This window comes from Poeciliopsis prolifica, unplaced genomic scaffold, assembly GCF_027474105.1.
Source record: "Poeciliopsis prolifica strain line A6 unplaced genomic scaffold, Auburn_PproV2 SCAFFOLD036, whole genome shotgun sequence".
Lineage (NCBI taxonomy): Eukaryota > Metazoa > Chordata > Actinopteri > Cyprinodontiformes > Poeciliidae > Poeciliopsis > Poeciliopsis prolifica.
The window spans coordinates 870073-888101 of NW_026562411.1; the positions used below are offsets into that span (position 1 = coordinate 870073).

General features: G+C 46.4%; 1 protein-coding gene across 1 annotated transcript; it reads right to left on the minus strand.

Annotated features, from left to right (window-relative positions):
- Window positions 1–14: 14 nt before the first annotated feature.
- LOC129374604 (WD repeat-containing protein 75-like) lies at window positions 15–18024 on the minus strand. The gene is made up of 21 exons (XM_055053115.1): window positions 17926–18024; window positions 17463–17592; window positions 16956–17021; window positions 16548–16647; window positions 15701–15825; window positions 15557–15627; window positions 15199–15315; window positions 15044–15132; window positions 14691–14849; window positions 13966–14025; window positions 13691–13806; window positions 12857–13032; window positions 12295–12452; window positions 11806–11986; window positions 5445–5539; window positions 5080–5175; window positions 3887–4056; window positions 2403–2462; window positions 1219–1353; window positions 1047–1138; window positions 15–720 (listed from the first exon to the last, which is right to left on the minus strand). Exons 1-21 carry the CDS (start codon window positions 18009–18011, stop codon window positions 501–503), a joined length of 2502 nt encoding a protein of 833 aa, XP_054909090.1. The 5' UTR covers window positions 18012–18024; the 3' UTR covers window positions 15–500.
- Window positions 18025–18029: the final 5 nt, after the last annotated feature.

The following is an 18029-nucleotide window of genomic DNA, read 5'->3' on the forward strand; positions in this document are numbered from 1 at the left end:
GATGAGTCAGCAGATTTTAGGAAAACTCAGTTTTTATTTTACTGGAATAAATAAAAAACTTTTCTGGTCTCAGGAAACAAATCAATTAAAATCTTGTTTCTGTAAGAAAATTAAGGAAAAAACTAATTCAGTTTTCTGCAACTGAAGTTTGGTAAAAGCTAAGCAACAGGAACGAGGCAGAACATTATGACCACAGGCAGCGCAGTGCGAGCGAAGGCTCTTAAAGGGACAGTCTGCAGAATATTAAACCCATTAAAATCGTTTCTACTAAAGTATCTGGACTCAGATTAGGCTCAGACTGACGCTGGTCATAATGTTCTGCCTGATCAGCACAAACCGTCAGTGAGGTTCATCATGTCAGGAGTCATAAAATAAACATCAGAACCAGACGGAACCGGGCCGATGGAGCCAACGGGATGAATTGGGTAAGAACCAGCTTCCTGTCGCTTCTCCTTCCTGGAAGGAAACCCAGAACCTCTCCCAGGTTCTGGTTCTGGTGCTCAGGAGTCCAGCAGGCTGGAGAACCAGCTGTGGTCCAGTTTCCTGACCCGCCTCAGCTCCCTGACCTGGGCTCTGCTCAGAACCGGGTCGGCGCCGTCCGTCTCCAGCGGCGCCCCCTTTGGCCGTGTGGTTCTGGTTTCCATTTCCTGGTCTGACTCTTCATCCTGCTCCTCCTCCTCGGTGTCGCTGGGCGTTTCTCCCGCTGAGGTTTTGTTTTCCCTGCAGGAACGGAGGAAATGTTAGCATGACTCAGCAGAAAAACAACCCAGGCTGCTGAGTCACAGCAGATTCTGCTGCAGCAGCTTTTAGTGCCGAGTCATGCTGAAGGTTCTGTTGGCTGTTTGGGCCGGTTCTTCCAGAAGATCCCGGATCACCTTCATTCTCACATTTCAGATAAATTAACAAACTGCTGGAGTTTGTTCCTGTAACTGAATCTACGAAGCGCTTCCTGAACCAACATGCTGTGAGAAACCATCAATCCAAGTCACAACTTTTACCATTGAATCATTTCTAAATGTTGAACTTGTGACCAGTTCTGGTCTGACCTGGTTCCCTGGGCGACGCCGAGCAGAGCCTCCATGAAGGCGGAGCAGAGCGCGGCGGCGGCCGGCAGGACGTGAGCCGGACTCTGCAGGAGCTGCAACGACAACGAGCTGCTCAGTCAACCTGCTCCTACTTCCTGTTTCCTACTTCCTGCTTCCTCCAGGGAAGTCAGACCTCTCTGAGTGCAGCAGAACCTCCAGGCGGCGCCGGGAGCTCGGCGGGCGGTCCGACCGCCGCTTGGTGGTGGGGTCGGCGTTTCCCCAGCAACAGCTGGAAGGGCGTCATGGCAACGCTGCTGTCAATCACGAGCTGTAAAGGAGGAGAAAAGAGAGAGAACCAAACGCTGTGAGAACAGAACCGGGTCAGGCACTCATCAGGCACGGCCTCATTACTCAGGACGGCTCCCATCAAACATGGAGATGAAGACGCTTTGCAGACAAAATGGTCTATTTGTTTTTTCCTTAAAATGCAATTAAAATGTTTTTTTGAGTTTTAACAAGAGAAATATCCAAACAATGTCCAGAATTTAAGCATCATCTAAAAAGAATCACACCGTCGTTGTTCTGCCAGCATGGAGCTGCAGAACTCGCTGGGAAACGTTGGTCCTCCAGGCCACCAGGGGGAGTCGACCAGCTGATCATCTGGGACCAGAAGCTCAGGGAAGACAGGACGACCAGCAGAAAGAAAAGCTGCGCAATACTTCAAGTCTTTCCTAACCTCATGGAGCAGCAGCAGGTTTGCACCAGTGTCATTACTGACTCCAGACTCCCTCTACTGGTCTGGAGGACTAATGGGTGTGGTGCAAGTTTGCAGCATTTTATACTTGCTGTTGTTTTGCTTTCATTCCTGTGAATGCAGCATTTTTTGTTTTTCCGTCTACCCTAAAGTTGCACAAATTTGAATTATGGAGATAATTCTACCAAACGGAACATCCTTGCATGTCAGCCGCCATGTTGGAAAACGTTAGGTGGGTCAAAGTATCAAGAAATGAAGGAGAGTTTGTGGAAGAGCAAACGTTGTGTCTTTTCAGATGGATTAGTTCAGAATGCTGAACGTAAACTAGGAGCAACGGGGTGGAAGTTACTGCTTTTACATTAAGGATCAACGCCCTGTGAGCGCCTCCTGGTGGTCAGATAATTACAAATAAATAACTGGACAGGATGCAGCATGTTATCAAAATGCATAAAGTGTGATGTAAAGAGTGGATAGGACTGGGAATTCTTTGAGTAAAGCTAATTGAGTCAAAGTTTCCATTAAAAGCTACGTTTATGCCATCATTTCTAGAGTCAACATGGAGGCTAAAGGTCATGCTGTATCGTCCAGCATGACCTCATGTCCAGCATGAGGTATCTGCTCACCTGTTTGCTTGCAGCCATCAGACGTTCCTCCTCTGCTCTGGTGCTGAAGGTCAGCAGGTCCTGCACAGGAGAGACAGCATCATAAAACCTTCTGGAGTTTAGGATAAAACCTGCTGGAGTTTAGGATAAAACCTGCTGGAGTTTAGGATAAAACCTGCTGGGGTTTAGGATAAAACCTGCTGGAGTTTAGGATAAAACCTGCTGGAGTTTAGGATAAAACCTGCTGGAGTTTAGGATAAAACCTGCTGGAGTTTAGGATAAAACCTGCTGGAGTTTAGGATAAAACTGCTGGAGTTTAGGATAAAACCTGCTGGAGTTTAGGATAAAACCTGCTGGAGTTTAGGATAAAACCTGCTGGAGTTTAGAATAAAACCTCCTGGAGTTTAGGATAAAACCTGCTGGAGTTTAGGATAAAACCTCCTGGAGTTTAGGATAAAACCTGCTGGAGTTTAGGATAAAACCTGCTGGAGTTTAGGATAAAACCTGCTGGAGTTTAGGATAAAACCTGCTGGAGTTTAGGATAAAACCTCCTGGAGTTTAGGATAAAACCTGCTGGAGTTTAGGATAAAACCTCCTGGAGTTTAGGATAAAACCTGCTGGAGTTTAGGATAAAACCTGCTGGAGTTTAGGATAAAACCTGCTGGAGTTTAGGATAAAACCTGCTGGAGTTTAGGATAAAACCTCCTGGAGTTTAGGATAAAACCTGCTGGAGTTTAGGATAAAACCTGCTGGAGTTTAGGATAAAACCTGCTGGAGTTTAGAATAAAACCTGCTGGAGTTTAGGATAAAACCTGCTGGAGTTTAGGATAAAACCTGCTGGAGTTTAGAATAAAACCTGCTGGAGTTTAGAATAAAACCTGGAGTTTAGGATAAAACCTGCTGGAGTTTAGGATAAAACCTCCTGGAGTTTAGGATAAAACCTGCTGGAGTTTAGGATAAAACCTGCTGGAGTTTAGGATAAAACCTGCTGGAGTTTAGGATAAAAACCTGCTGGAGTTTAGGATAAAACCTCCTGGAGTTTAGGATAAAACCTGCTGGAGTTTAGGATAAAACCTCCTGGAGTTTAGGATAAAACCTGCTGGAGTTTAGGATAAAACCTGCTGGAGTTTAGGATAAACCTGCTGGAGTTTAGGATAAAACCTGCTGGAGTTTAGGATAAAACCTGCTGGAGTTTAGAATAAAACCTGCTGGAGTTTAGGATAAAACCTGCTGGAGTTTAGGATAAAACCTGCTGGAGTTTAGGATAAAACCTGCTGGAGTTTAGGATAAAACCTGCTGGAGTTTAGGATAAAACCTGCTGGAGTTTAGGATAAAACCTGCTGGAGTTTAGGATAAAACCTGCTGGGGTTTATTCTCAGCCCCAGCAGGTTTTTATTCCCAGAATGATGGAACGGTTTTCTTTGAAGCAGCCGGGCGTCAGAGTGGGACCTCTCTCCCACAGTGAGCTGGCTGCTGATTGGCCGATATTTGGCCCAGGTGTTTACCATGAGCGGCGTCAGGAAGTAGAGCTGTGAGCGGTTCAGCCACCGGCTGCTCTCCTCGCAGCTCTCCAGCGCCACCTCCCTGGGGGCGAAGACGGCGCGGCTCACCCGCCCCGAGCACACGGCCTTCTGGGAAAACAGCGGCCGCGGCTCACTGGGCTTGAAGACAAAAACTGAAAACAGAGGAGAGGTGTAACTATAAACCGGCTCTCCTGCAGCCTCCTCCCTCGGCGCTAAAACGAGCGCTGAGGTTTAATATTTGATTTCTTTCTCTGCATCTAAACATGTGGGCTGCAATGAAGCCCATCACAGATTTTACTGGAGGACAGAAATTATTACGACAAACAATAATATTGTTGTTTAGAGACCATTTTCAAGTAATATAATGGTAATAAGATAATAATGCAAGTTCACCCACTAATTAACTTTCATTTTGTAAAGAAGATTTAAAACAGTCAATTAAACGTCCAGATCAGGGCTGGTCCAAACCTTTCTGGGGCCCTCAGCAGATTTTTATTTGGGACCCCAACATGATGCTGCTTCATCCTTACTAACTAGCATTAGCATGATTATCTTACTATGGTTGTTTTAACACTACAGGAGTAACTAAAAAACATGAGTTAGACTTTGGAATACAGAATGACATTTAAACATATTTTTAGAAGTAATATCAGCTGATTAAAAATAAATTTACAGTAAACAAGTTTGATATCTTATATTTCCTACTTAAAAGATTAATCATTATTTGTGTAGCAATATATTTAGAAATTGTTTTTCCAAGTATAATTGTATTTAGTTTACAGTGTTATAAATATACATATATACATAAAATAACTCAGAGCTCTTGGGGGCCCCTGGTGGTGCAGGGGTTCCAAGCAGCTGCTTAATTCTCATATGATCTATGAGAATGATCATAATCAACATGAATATGATCCAACTCAAAGCACAAACATAAAAACAAATAAAACAGAAATAAAACCTGAACACAACAGAAACCATGAATAAAATGGATTATAAAATCTCCCGAAACAAAATGTCTCTTCAAAAAATATTAATGAGACAGAAATGATTGATCTAATTTGAACTCATCATGCGATTGATTGATTCCAACAGGCTGAGCTGCAGTTAGCAGAAAGTGAAGCAGCAGCTCTCCTGCAGCTCTGGTTAAGTAAAGCCGAGCGCTGGTTTGGACCTACGGTCTGTGTTTCCGTCCTGGTGGCAGAAGGCGGCCATGTTGTCAGACAGCGGGTCTGCCAGCAGCAGGCTCACCTCCATGGATGTGCTCCACTCCACTGCAGGACACACAGGAAACAGGAAGCAGGTTCAGTTCAAACAGCTTGGTAACCTGACTGCCTGATAGCTAAGTAGCCAGTTGGCTAACGCTAGCGTTCTGGCACTAGCATTAGCCAACCCTCTAAGATCAGCTGCAGTTTTCTGCTGAAGCTGAATCTGATTAAATGAGCGTTTGCTTCTTGTCTTTCTCCTGAGGTGTGTGGAGACAGAAGATGTGTTAGCATGTTGTGCACATGGTTGTGCACATGGTGGCGCTGTGGAGGCTTACAGGAGCAGGTGAGCAGGTTCCAGCAGCACAGCTGGTTGCTGCTGGTTGTTCCCAGGAGAAACTTGGAGCAGCTCAGGCGGCCGAAGCAGAGATCCCTGATGAAGGAAGAAATGTTACCCACACATCATCTGCTCCTCAACAACAACAAAATCCCCTTTGTAGCTCATCTTATTGTGGAGTTTCTCTGGTACTGCTGCAGGTTTTTCACACCGTTCAGTTTTCTCTCTATGATGTAACAGTTTTTGGAACCGTCACATCACAGTATCTGCAGCAGATACTGCAAGGTCAGTATCAGCATGACCTTAATAGAACTACTATCAAGGTCATGACCTTCCAGCTGTTTTTTAATCCAAGTTCAAGGACATCAAAGCTACAAGTCAAAATGTTTGGTGATTTGTTATATTAACTGATAGGTATTTATGAATTTAAATAAAAGAACAAACAGACAACGTAAGTGAATTTTATAAAAGCTTTTGCAAAAGGAGAGAACCCAGCAAACCGCTGCTTCAAGCTGTTCACTGAGCGCTCTGAAGACCCTTTGTTAGGGCTTCTCTTTTATTACAAAGTAGAAAAGGAATGTGGAGGGAGGCAGATAGGAGTATCCCGAAGATACAAGTGGCTGCAGCTTCAAGGTCTAACAAGTATGAGAGCTTTTCTCAGCTTTTCTCAGGGATGATTTACCTAGCAGGTAAATCTATTATAACTACCAATGTAAGAATGATAACAAAACATAATTATTCTAACATTAACCCACTCGAGTCACGACACTGTGGACGTTCTGGCTGCGTTTGCTAGCAGTAGCATTGTGCTAATGCTAGCGTTATAGGCTAGCGTGTTTTGAATATCATTGGTACATCAACAGTTTGTTGGGAACCTGCGATCTAAACACATTCAGTGAGGTTTGCTAAGTCGAAGCCTTGTGTTCATTCATGTTTCTCCAACATGTTCGTCTGGATGAACTGTTCTTCACCACCTGTGGAGGGGCGGGGCCTCACGTACCTCATTTGCATTTAAAGAGACGGCATCAAAACAGTTGTCAAACACAGCTCAGGTCAGAGGTCAAAGAGGAAAGGGAGGAGCTACAATAACCAGGTTCAGACCAAAACACCCAGCTCAGCTTTAACTAGACCACAACTGGAGGACTTAAACACGAAATGATTCAAATATCCGTCAAGCCATGAGACCACCAACAGTTACTGTTTATAATGGGCCGGTTCTGATCTCATTCTGAGGTTTTTTATGGAAACCCTCAGACCTGAGGCGAGCGCCTCAGTTTCCACGGTTTCCTCTGGTCCGGCAGACGTCGACTAGATCAGCGTCTGGTTTCCAGAGGGCTGACCTCTATAGGCAGACGTTATGTAAGAGAAGCACCTCACAGCTGTAACAACAGCTGGAAATGAGCTTCTTCCTGCTTCAAACGTCTCATTTTAACTCTGAGGAGCTCAGAGAGTTTGAGCCGACCCGCCTGGTTCTTACAAACCCAAACATTTTCCTCTGAGCGCTGCAGCTCACTGCTCCCTGAAGAAAAGGAGTCGCTCGGTTTAGTCTGTGGCTGAAGGTGGATTGTTACATAATGAGCCGAGCAGAACCGGGCGGCACGGTTCTGGTGTCCTCTGTGACCCGGAGCGCCATGAAAGCCCAGGAACAGCTGCCAACATTACAGCAGAAACTGCAGCTAGTTCCTGCTGGGTCAGCTCACAATGAGGAAGGCCTGAAAAACATCCAGAAATAAAAGAAAACCTCCCTGTTTAGAGACTGCAGGTGATTTTCATAATGAAGATTTATAGATTTCAGTTCTGAAAGAGTTTGAAGTTCATGACCAACATGTTCTGATCCAGTGCAGACGGCCCGACAGAAATTAATAAAGCCAATTAAATTCAGATCAGACGTGGGGAAGATTTCTGTTAATTATTATTATTATAGGTCCGATCCAGAGGAAGATACAGCAGCAGCACCGCTGCAGTTCTGTCCTGATCACAGCTATCGAGCAGGTGCTCCGTGAGGCTAGCAGGTGTTCCTGATGCTAACAGGTGTTCCATGAGGCTAGCAGGTGCTACGTGATGCTAGCAGGTGCTCCATGAGGCTAGCAGGTGTTCCTGATGCTAACAGGTGTTCCATGATGCTAGCAGGTGCTCCGTGAGGCTAGCAGGTGTTCCTGATGCTAACAGGTGTTCCATGAGGCTAGCAGCATCACGGAGCAGGTGCTCCGTGATGCTAGCAGGTGTACATGATGCTAGCAGATGCTCCGTGATGCTAGCAGGTCCTATGTGATGCTAGCAGGTGCTCCGTGATGCTAACAGGTGTTCCATGATGCTAGCAGGTGCTCCGTGAGGCTAGCAGGTGTTCCTGATGCTAACAGGTGTTCCATGAGGCTAGCAGGTCCTACGTGAGGCTAGCAGGTGCTACGTGAGGCTAGCAGGTGTTCCATGAGGCTAGCAGGTGCTATGTGATGCTAGCAGGTGCTCCGTGATGCTAGCAGGTGTTCCTGATGCTAACAGGTGTTCCATGAGGCTAGCAGGTGCTACGTGACGCTAGCAGGTGCTTCGTGAGGCTAGCAGGTGTTCCATGAGGCTAGCAGGTGCTCCGTGATGCTAGCAGGTGTTCATGATGCTAGTAGGTGTTCCTGATGCTAGCAGTTGTTCCTGATGCTAACAGGTCTTCCATGAGGCTAGCAGGTGCTACGTGAGGCTAGCAGGTGTTCCATGAGGCTAGCAGGTGCTCCGTGATGCTAACAGGTGTTCCATGAGTCTAGCAGGTGCTATGTGATGCTAGCAGGTGCTCCGTGAGGCTAGCAGGTGTTCCTTATGCTAACAGGTGTTCCATGAGGCTAGCAGGTGCTACGTGAGGCTAGCAGGGGTTCCATGAGGCTAGCAGGTGCTCCGTGATGCTAGCAGGTGTACATGATGCTAGCAGATGCTCCGTGATGCTAGCAGGTCCTATGTGATGCTAGCAGGTGCTCCGTGATGCTAACAGGTGTTCCATGAGGCTAGCAGGTGCTATGTGATGCTAGCAGGTGCTCCGTGATGCTAGCAGGTGTTCCTGATGCTAACAAGTGTTCCATGAGGCTAGCAGGTGCTACGTGATGCTAGCAGGTGCTTTGTGAGGCTAGCAGGTGTTCCATGAGGCTAGCAGGTGCTCCGTGATGCTAGCAGGTGTTCATGATGCTAGTAGGTGTTCCTGATGCTAGCAGTTGTTCCTGATGCTAACAGATGTTCCATGAGGCTAGCAGGTGCTACGTGAGGCTAGCAGGTGTTCCATGAGGCTAGCAGGTGCTCCGTGATGCTAACAGGTGTTCCATGAGTCTAGCAGGTGCTATGTGATGCTAGCAAGTGCTCCGTGAGGCTAGCAGGTGTTCCTTATGCTAACAGGTGTTCCATGAGGCTAGCAGGTGCTACGTGAGGCTAGCAGGTGTTCCATGAGGCTAGCAGGTGCTCCGTGATGCTAGCAGGTGTTCATGATGCTAGCAGGTGCTCCGTGATGCTAACAGGTGTTCCATGAGTCTAGCAGGTGCTATGTGATGCTAGCAAGTGCTCCGTGAGGCTAGCAGGTGTTCCTTATGCTAACAGGTGTTCCATGAGGCTAGCAGGTGCTACGTGAGGCTAGCAGGTGTTCCATGAGGCTAGCAGGTCCTACGTGAGGCTAGCAGGTGCTACGTGAGGCTAGCAGGTGTTCCATGAGGCTAGCAGGTGCTATGTGATGCTAGCAGGTGCTCCGTGATGCTAGCAGGTGTTCCTGATGCTAACAGGTGTTCCATGAGGCTAGCAGGTGCTACGTGATGCTAGCAGGTGCTTCGTGAGGCTAGCAGGTGTTCCATGAGGCTAGCAGGTGCTCCGTGATGCTAGCAGGTGTTCATGATGCTAGTAGGTGTTCCTGATGCTAGCAGTTGTTCCTGATGCTAACAGGTGTTCCATGAGGCTAGCAGGTGCTACGTGAGGCTAGCAGGTGTTCCATGAGGCTAGCAGGTGCTCCGTGATGCTAGCAGGTGTTCATGATGCTAGTAGGTGTTCCTGATGCTAGCAGTTGTTCCTGATGCTAACAGGTGTTCCATGAGGCTAGCAGGTGCTACGTGAGGCTAGCAGGTGCTCCGTGATGCTAGCTGGTGTTCATGATGCTAGCAGGTGTTCCTGATGCTAACAGGTGTTCCAAGAGGCTAGCAGGTGCTATGTGAGGCTAGCAGGTGTTCATGATGCTAGCAGGTGCTCCGTGATGCTAGCAGGTGTTCCTGATGCTAACAGGTGTTCCATGAGTCTAGCAGGTGCTATGTGATGCTAGCAGGTGCTCCGTGAGGCTAGCAGGTGTTCCTTATGCTAACAGGTGTTCCATGAGGCTAGCAGGTGCTACGTGAGGCTAGCAGGTGTTCCATGAGGCTAGCAGGTGCTCCGTGATGCTAGCAGGTGTTCATGATGCTAGCAGGTGCTCCGTGATGCTAGCAGGTGTTCCTGATGCTAACAGGTGTTCCATGTGTCTAGCAGGTGCTCCGTGATGCTAGCTGGTGTTCATGATGCTAGCAGGTGTTCCTGATGCTAACAGGTGTTCCAAGAGGCTAGCAGGTGCTATGTGAGGCTAGCAGGTGTTCATGATGCTAGCAGGTGCTCCGTGATGCTAGCAGGTGTTCCTGATGCTAACAGGTGTTCCATGAGTCTAGCAGGTGCTATGTGATGCTAGCAGGTGCTCCGTGAGGCTAGCAGGTGTTCCTTATGCTAACAGGTGTTCCATGAGGCTAGCAGGTGCTACGTGAGGCTAGCAGGTGTTCCATGAGGCTAGCAGGTGCTACGTGATGCTAGCAGGTGTTCCATGAGGCTAGCAGGTGCTCCGTGATGCTAGCAGGTGTTCCTGATGCTAACAGGTGTTCCATGTGTCTAGCAGGTGCTATGTGATGCTAGCAGGTGCTCCGTGAGGCTAGCAGGTGTTCCTTATGCTAACAGGTGTTCCATGAGGCTAGCAGGTGCTACGTGAGGCTAGCAGGTGTTCCATGAGGCTAGCAGGTGCTCCGTGATGCTAGCAGGTGTTCATGATGCTAGCAGGTGCTCCGTGATGCTAGCAGGTGTTCCTGATGCTAGCAGGTGTTCCTGATGCTAACAGGTGTCCCATGAGGCTAGCAGCTGCTACGTGAGGCTAGCAGGTGTTCATGATGCTAGCAGGTGCTCCGGGAAGCTAGCAGGTGTTCCTGATGCTAACAAGGGTTCCATGAGGCTAGCAGGTGCTACGTGAGGCTAGCAGGTGTTCATGATGCTAGCAGGTGTTCATGATGCTAGCAGTTGTTCCTGATGCTAACAGGTGTTCCATGAGGCTAGCAGGTGCTACATGAGGCTAGCAGGTGCTCCATGAGGCTAGCAGGTGCATTTGGCCAGCAGGTGCAACGTGAGGCTAGCAGGTACTACGTGAGGCTAGCAGGTATTTCATGAAGCTAGCAGGTGCTCCATGAGGCTAGCAGGTGTTCCATGAGGCTAGAAGGTGCTCCATGAGGCTAGCAGGTGTTCATGATGCTAGCAGGTGTTCATGATGCTAGTAGCAGCATGTTTGCTAATCTACAGAAACATTCCTCCAGTGAGACGTTAGGAGATTAATCTATTAAACTCTTAAACCTTTTGCACATCAAAGCCTGTATGCAGTGAAACATGCACACACCTCCAAATTGCCACCACACATGGCTGTGCTGGTTGCTGGGAGACCAAAGGAAGTCCTGAATTCTTCAGACAGTAAAGCGTAAAATGGGCCGTCGGTTTGGTTGACCTAAAACTGTTTTTAGCAAAGCTATGATTTATTTTTGTTAAATATTTAACAGGAAATTCTGAGTAAGTAGAAATGTTAAACATTTTGATCCTGATTAATGAAAACCGTATAAAAATCAGGGATATTTTACTGTTCAAAATAATCCCTTAAGATAGTGGCTCATAATTTTAGGTCATTACTAAATAATTTCTTAAAAGCAGCAAACTGATTAATTAATTGACAACCAAAACATCAAAAAGGTTTGGCTTCATATAGAATCCTTAGTGAAAACAAATTTTATCCCTTTATTGAGTAAAATGTTTGTTTTTTGTCCTCTGGCGCCCTAGTGGTTAAATGTTTCACAGCAACAAAAGGAATCGGCCATTAATGGTGAATGACTAATAAACCATTTTAAGGTGCTTCAAACTTTCCATCTCTTTCATTTAACAATAAAAAGAAGATTTAAAAGAAGTTTAAATTGGGGATGCCCACAGTGTGGTTCGGGGGCCATTTACAGCCCTCTGGATGATTTTGTTTGGCTCTTCTGTCCACAATTGAAGAATGGAGCGAATTTGTCATTAATTTGAGATTTTTACAGAGAGATAAAATCTTGCTAAACACTTATTTAGGTACTAAGGTTCCTGTGTACCTGATGTTGCCCGGCGGCTGCGACAGCGTGAGCAGCAGCTCCCAGGAGGCGGGGCTCCAGACGGTAACCACTTCCTGGAAGCCGACGGCCAGCAGCGAGCCGTCGGCGGAGAAACAGCAGCGCTGCGGCGCCAGGCCGTGATAGGCCGACACGAAGTCACATGACCAGGAAGGCCCACCTTCTGCAGACAGGACAGTCGGATTGTTACCAACTAAAGTTTGACGATTCCAGATTGAAGGCAACATAAACAGACTAAATAACCTGTAAAGTAACAGATTAATGCTTTTTATTATTTTTGTTGTTTTGTCTTATTTGATTGTTTTGACACTTTTCATTTTGGAAATAAAAGAAATTAAGTTTCAGATTTTCGTCGTCCCTCCAGTTAGTCCTGACAATGGGGTCAAAGGTTAATCCCGGTATGGAGACCAGCATGCCTCAGATTAAAGTCAGATCACTGTCAGTCTGGACCCGGTCCAGCTGGGTTCTCACCGTCCGGGTGGGCCGGCGCCGCCAGCCTCCAGGCTTTGAAGAGTCCGTCTCGGCCGCAGGAGACCAGCAGGGAGGTCTGGGCGCGGGCCGCGGGGTCAAAGGTCACGGCCGTAATCCGGGCCTCGTGAGGCATTGAGACGGTGGTGTTGAGAACGAAGCTGGAGCGGAGAGAGAGAGAGAAAGAGAGAGAAAGAGACAGACAGAAGGAGAGAGAGACAAAGAGAGAGAGAGAAACAGAGAGAAAGAGACAGACAAAGACAGAGAGAGACAGAGAGAGAGAGAAAGAAAGAGAGAGAGAGAGAGGCAGAGAGAGAGAGGCAGAGAGAGAGAGGCAGAGAGAGAGAGAGAAAGAGAGAGTGAAAGAGAAAGAGAGAGGCAGAGAGAGAGAGACAGAGAGAGAGAGAGACAGAGAGAGTGAAAGAGAAAGAGAGAGGCAGAGAGAGAGAGAGAGACAGAGAGAGAGAGAGAGAGTGGCAGAGAGAGAGAGGCAGAGAGAGAGAGAGAGAGAGGTGTCAGAGGTTCTGAAGGTTCTGGACCGCCTCGGCGAGGAAGAACTTGGTACCTCTGGCTCGGCTCATCAAACGCCCACAGCTTCAGATTAAGCTCTGCCTCCGCCGCTTCCTGCTTCCTCTCTTCCACCGTGGCCAACCAGGCGCCGGCGCTGTCCAGCGTCGCCATGACAACCTGGAACTGGTCCAGACCCTCCTGGTGAATGAACTCCTGCTGCACCACGTCCAGCTGGGGGATTATTACATCACAGATTATAACCTAACAGATTATTACATCACAGATTATAATCTACCAGATTATTACATCACAGATTATAATCTACCAGATTATAACCTACCAGATTATTACATCACAGATTATAATCTACCAGATTATTACATCACAGATTATAACCTACCAGATTATTACATCACAGATTATAATCTACCAGATTATTACATCACAGATTATAACCTACCAGATTATTACATCAGATTATAATCTACCAGATTATAACCTACCAGATTATTACATCACAGATTATAATCTACCAGATTATAACCTACCAGATTATAATCTACCAGATTATTACATCACAGATTATAATCTACCAGATTATTACATCACAGATTATAATCTACCAGATTATTACATCACAGATTATAATCTACCAGATTATTACATCACAGATTATAATCTACCAGATTATAACCTACCAGATTATTACATCACAGATTATAATCTACCAGATTATAACCTACCAGATTATAATCTACCAGATTATTACATCACAGATTAATATCTACCAGATTATTACATCACAGATTATAATCCACATTCATATTTCTAAATTATGAACTCAGATCTCCAGATTAAAGTCAGATTAAGCGTTTGGTTCCAGCCTCACGTTGAACAGCAGTCTGTCTCTCTGGAGGGAGTAGAACTGCAGGTGACCCGGTTTCCCGTTCAGAACCAGAGCTTTGCTGCGCGGGTCGACCATCAGGTCCGTCTGGACGGCTTCGCCTGCAGAGACGCATGGAAACAACAGCGTTGCTACAGCAACCAGATCAGGAGACGAGGTGAATTAAAACATCAACGCTTTATTACAACTGATCAGCTCGAGCGTCTCCAAGACGAATAAAAAGTTTTTAAAATGAGAATAAAATGATGCGATCAGCTGACCTTTGACCAGACCCTGAATGATGGACGACACTTTCACACAACTCTGGATGACCGTGATTTCTGGACAGGAAACAGAAAAATATCAACAACAAAGAAACGCTGCAGCTGATCAATAAGGACACAAAGAAAGTACACCCCGCTTCACTTCCTGGGTTTCTGAAAGGAGAATAAAACTTCTGAGACACAAATCCAGACAGCAGGATGTCCAACCCGGCCAGAACCGACCCAACTAGAATCGATCCAACCTGACCAGAACCGATCCGTCCAGACCGTCACCAAGTTGTGAGACAGATAATCTGTGGAAAAGTCCTTCTGCTCCCAAATAACTATAAACAACCAATCAGAGCCAGGAGGCGGGGCTTAGTGCTGTCAATCACCTCATGTACTCTCTGCTAAATGTGTTGATAGTGGAGAAACTACTCACCGTTACAGGAAAACCGTTTATACCCTGTCATCAGTGGCTATGCTAACGAGCCTTAGCATTAACAAATGGAGGATGATTGACAGCGTTGGGTCCCGCCCCCTGCCTCTGATTGGCTGTCAGCGCTGCGAGCTCAGGGAGGAAATCAATAACTTCACTGATTATCTGCGTCATAACAAAATATGTCAACATGGTGACAGTTTGAACAAATATGGAAGAAATATTTTATCAAAGTTGGTGCAGCTTTAAGTGCACCAAAGGAGGGTGTACTTTCTTTTCCCTGAGAGCGTTTTCTGTTCATTACTGTTGTCGCTGTGGGAGGTGCAGAACAGCGCCCCGTCTGGTGACACGGCGATGTGTGTGATGGCAGCGCCGAGCCGTGGCAGGAAGTCCCGCTGGCTCTCCTGCTGGTACCGCCACTGGACCAGAACCGACTCCACGCCGCCGCTCAGCAGGTTGGAGCCTGGAGGAGCAACGGCAACACAAAGGGTCAGAAAACATCAGCGGGACGCGCTGCGGGGGGACGCGCTGCGGCGGGACGCGCTGAGGCGGCGGGACGCGCTGCGGCGGCACTCGTTGCGGGGGGACCCGCTGCGGCGGCGGGATGCGCTGCGGCGGGACGCGTCGCGGACGGACGCGTCACGGGGGTTGCGTTACCTTCGGGAGTGAAGCGAAGCGCGCGCACGGCGCCGTGGTGCCAATGCAGGGTGCGGTAGGTGTACTCCCTCTTCTGGTCGAAGTTTCTCCTGAAAGGTCATAGAGGTCAGAGATCACCAGGACCGGGAAGTTCAACCCAGACCAGCGGGACTCACCAGAGCCGGATCTTTCCGTCTTCGTGTCCCGTGGCGACACAGTCGTCCGTCGGGTGGCAGGCGACGCAGGTGAAGGTGTTGCTGCAGCCGCTGCGGCTGTTTTCCTTCAGAGAGAATCTGGATGCACAGCAGAAAAAAAAACAATAACTTATAAATAATTATCAGCTATTGTTATCATTTATTCTTATTTATTGTGAAAAAAATTATGATTTCTCATTATCATATATTGAGAAAAGTTTATTCTCATGACCCAAATTTTGCTTTATATTCTTAATAAAATGCTATTTATATTAACTTGGCTGCCCGGCTTTTTCAAAAATAAAATTTATCAAACAATTAATTAGAGAGCTGAACTGACCTGAAGGACTTCTGCTTCTTGAAGAAGAAGATCTGCAGCTGAACGCCATTAGTCGAGGCCACGTACTCTCCCTGTGGGGAGACGGCAGCCAATCAGAGAGCAGAACAGAGCCGGGGCGAGAGAGGAACAGAGAGAGAGGCGCACCGCTCTGCCGAAGGCGACGGTGGCCGGGTTGGCAGCGACATCGGAGAGCACAGCGGAGAGCTCAGAGGTCTCCACCAGCTGGCCGGCGGTCTGAGGGAGATGAACGGCGAGGAGCTGCTGAGAATCTGCAACCAGACAGAGATGAGATTTTATTTACAAATTTAGATCATATTTATTGAATAATTCTGTTTTAAATACATAAAAATGAATGAAGATTCAGTTAAAATCTCCGTTTCTGATCCATCCAAGTCTGTGTGAATATAAACTAATGTCAACATTTCATTAAGTTTCATGCTCGTCCACCAGATGGCGCTACGTTCAGAATATATCAAAGTTTCATATTTTTAAACAGATGTTTGAAGTGTCTTACGTGTCCATTTTGATTAATTAATTTCATAAATTTTAACAGATTGCAGTCAGAACCTTTATGTTCACTTGTTCCCAGTACATCCATAAATCTGATGCACAGCTACATCCGCTAACAGAAACAATGACGCTGCTTTTATCGGTTCATTTCTGTTCAATCTGATTGGACGCTGAAAAAGGCCATCGCTGTGTTCAAGATGTGCTAAAAAGAGTTAGCCAAGAAACGAAGCTAAACTAGCCTAAAATAGCACCTCAATGCTAACATGCAGCAGCTAACGCTAATGTTTAGCATCCACAGTCCACATTTCATAATCTGTGCTGAAGAACCTGATTAACAGATTAAAAACTAGAATATCTTTCCAAGGTTTTAACTTTTAATGCAATAAAAAAAAAAAGATGCAGACAAATATTCAGATGGAAGTGCGACAGAGAGAGTTTTAGACCAAAACGTCTCGTTGGGCTGGAAGGAACTCAAACTTACCCAGAGTTTTGTATCCTTTTGTTGGCGTGGCGATGAAGACGACGCCATCATGGCTGGCCGAGGCATAGATGGAGCAGATGGGATACCCGATGACGTACGTCTGAAACAGGAAACAGGAAGAGAAGCTTCACTGATTTCACTGTAAAGTTGCGTTCAGTAAGTTTTTGAGTAAATAGCATCGCAGAAGCGCAGCATGTAGCATTAGCTGCTAACGCTCAGACATCCGCTGTCCCGTTAACACCAACTAAATATCTGAAATTAGCTTTATAAACCGCACTAAAATAAGTCACTAGCCTGGAGTCGGCTCTGTTAGAAACAGCCTGGTTCAGGTGGAACCAGCTTAGAAAGGAAGTTAAAACCTGAAGGTTTGTTCAAGCTGATTGATTCAGATGATGGAGAAGTTTTTACCTTAATGAGGATCCCATCGGTGAAGTCCCAGAGCCTCACAGTGCCATCTGCTGAGCAGGAGTAGGCCTGCAGGTTTAACCACAGAATTCATGTCTAATAAAGCATCAAACATTCATTCAGTTCACGAAGGTAAGCTTGTTCTTGAACTAAATTACTGAAATTAATTCATTTTTAATGAGATTCTAATGTATTGAGATGCATCTGGATTTCAATGTTTCACATCATCAGACACAATCACAGGTCAAAGGTTAAAAACAAGAATGTAAATCAAATATTATTTTATGCTCAGAATATATTTTACTCATAATAATCAGAGATTTGTGGTTTTCTTGCTCTGGTTCATGGTATGGAAACTGATTTGATTTTTACCTGTGCACTGAAAAAAAAACTACATTTTACTTTTCTTCCTGAATGTTTTCATTCCTCAGCTGGATTCCTGAGGGGCTGATTGCGGTGAAGTCAGGTTATCTGGCTGACACGACAACACAGTGAATTGTGGCTGTTTACCTGCAGATGGTTGGAAGGTCTGAGCAGCACACCGGTCACCAGGTCCGTGTGGCCCCGCAGCTCCTGGACACACTCCTCGGTGACTGTACTGAACACCTTCACATTGTGTCCCGAAGCGCAGAGAAGAAACCTGCGGACATAAAACATCGCCGTTCGGCTTTAATGCCAGGTTTTATAGTCATAATTGTGGAAACTCGGAATTCAGGCAGCTTTTATGGGCAAAGTTTCGTACAAATGCAGATTTTATAGTCGTGATTTTAGAGTAGCGCGTCATTCTGGCAGGTTTTATTTACATGATTTTACTGTAAAGTTGCGTTCAGTAAGTTTTTGAGTTAATAGCACCACAGAAACAGAAGCGCAGCATGTAGCATTAGCTGCTAACGCTCAGACATCCGCTGTCCCGTTAACACCAACTAAATATCTGACATTATCTTTATAAACCGCACTAAAATAAGTCACTAACCTGGAGTCGGAGCTTAAAACCGGCTCCCTAAAGGTTATATTACTGCCACCTTGGTGAACCACGCGGATCTCAGCCTGTTCAACCATGTTTTCATACCGGCTGAC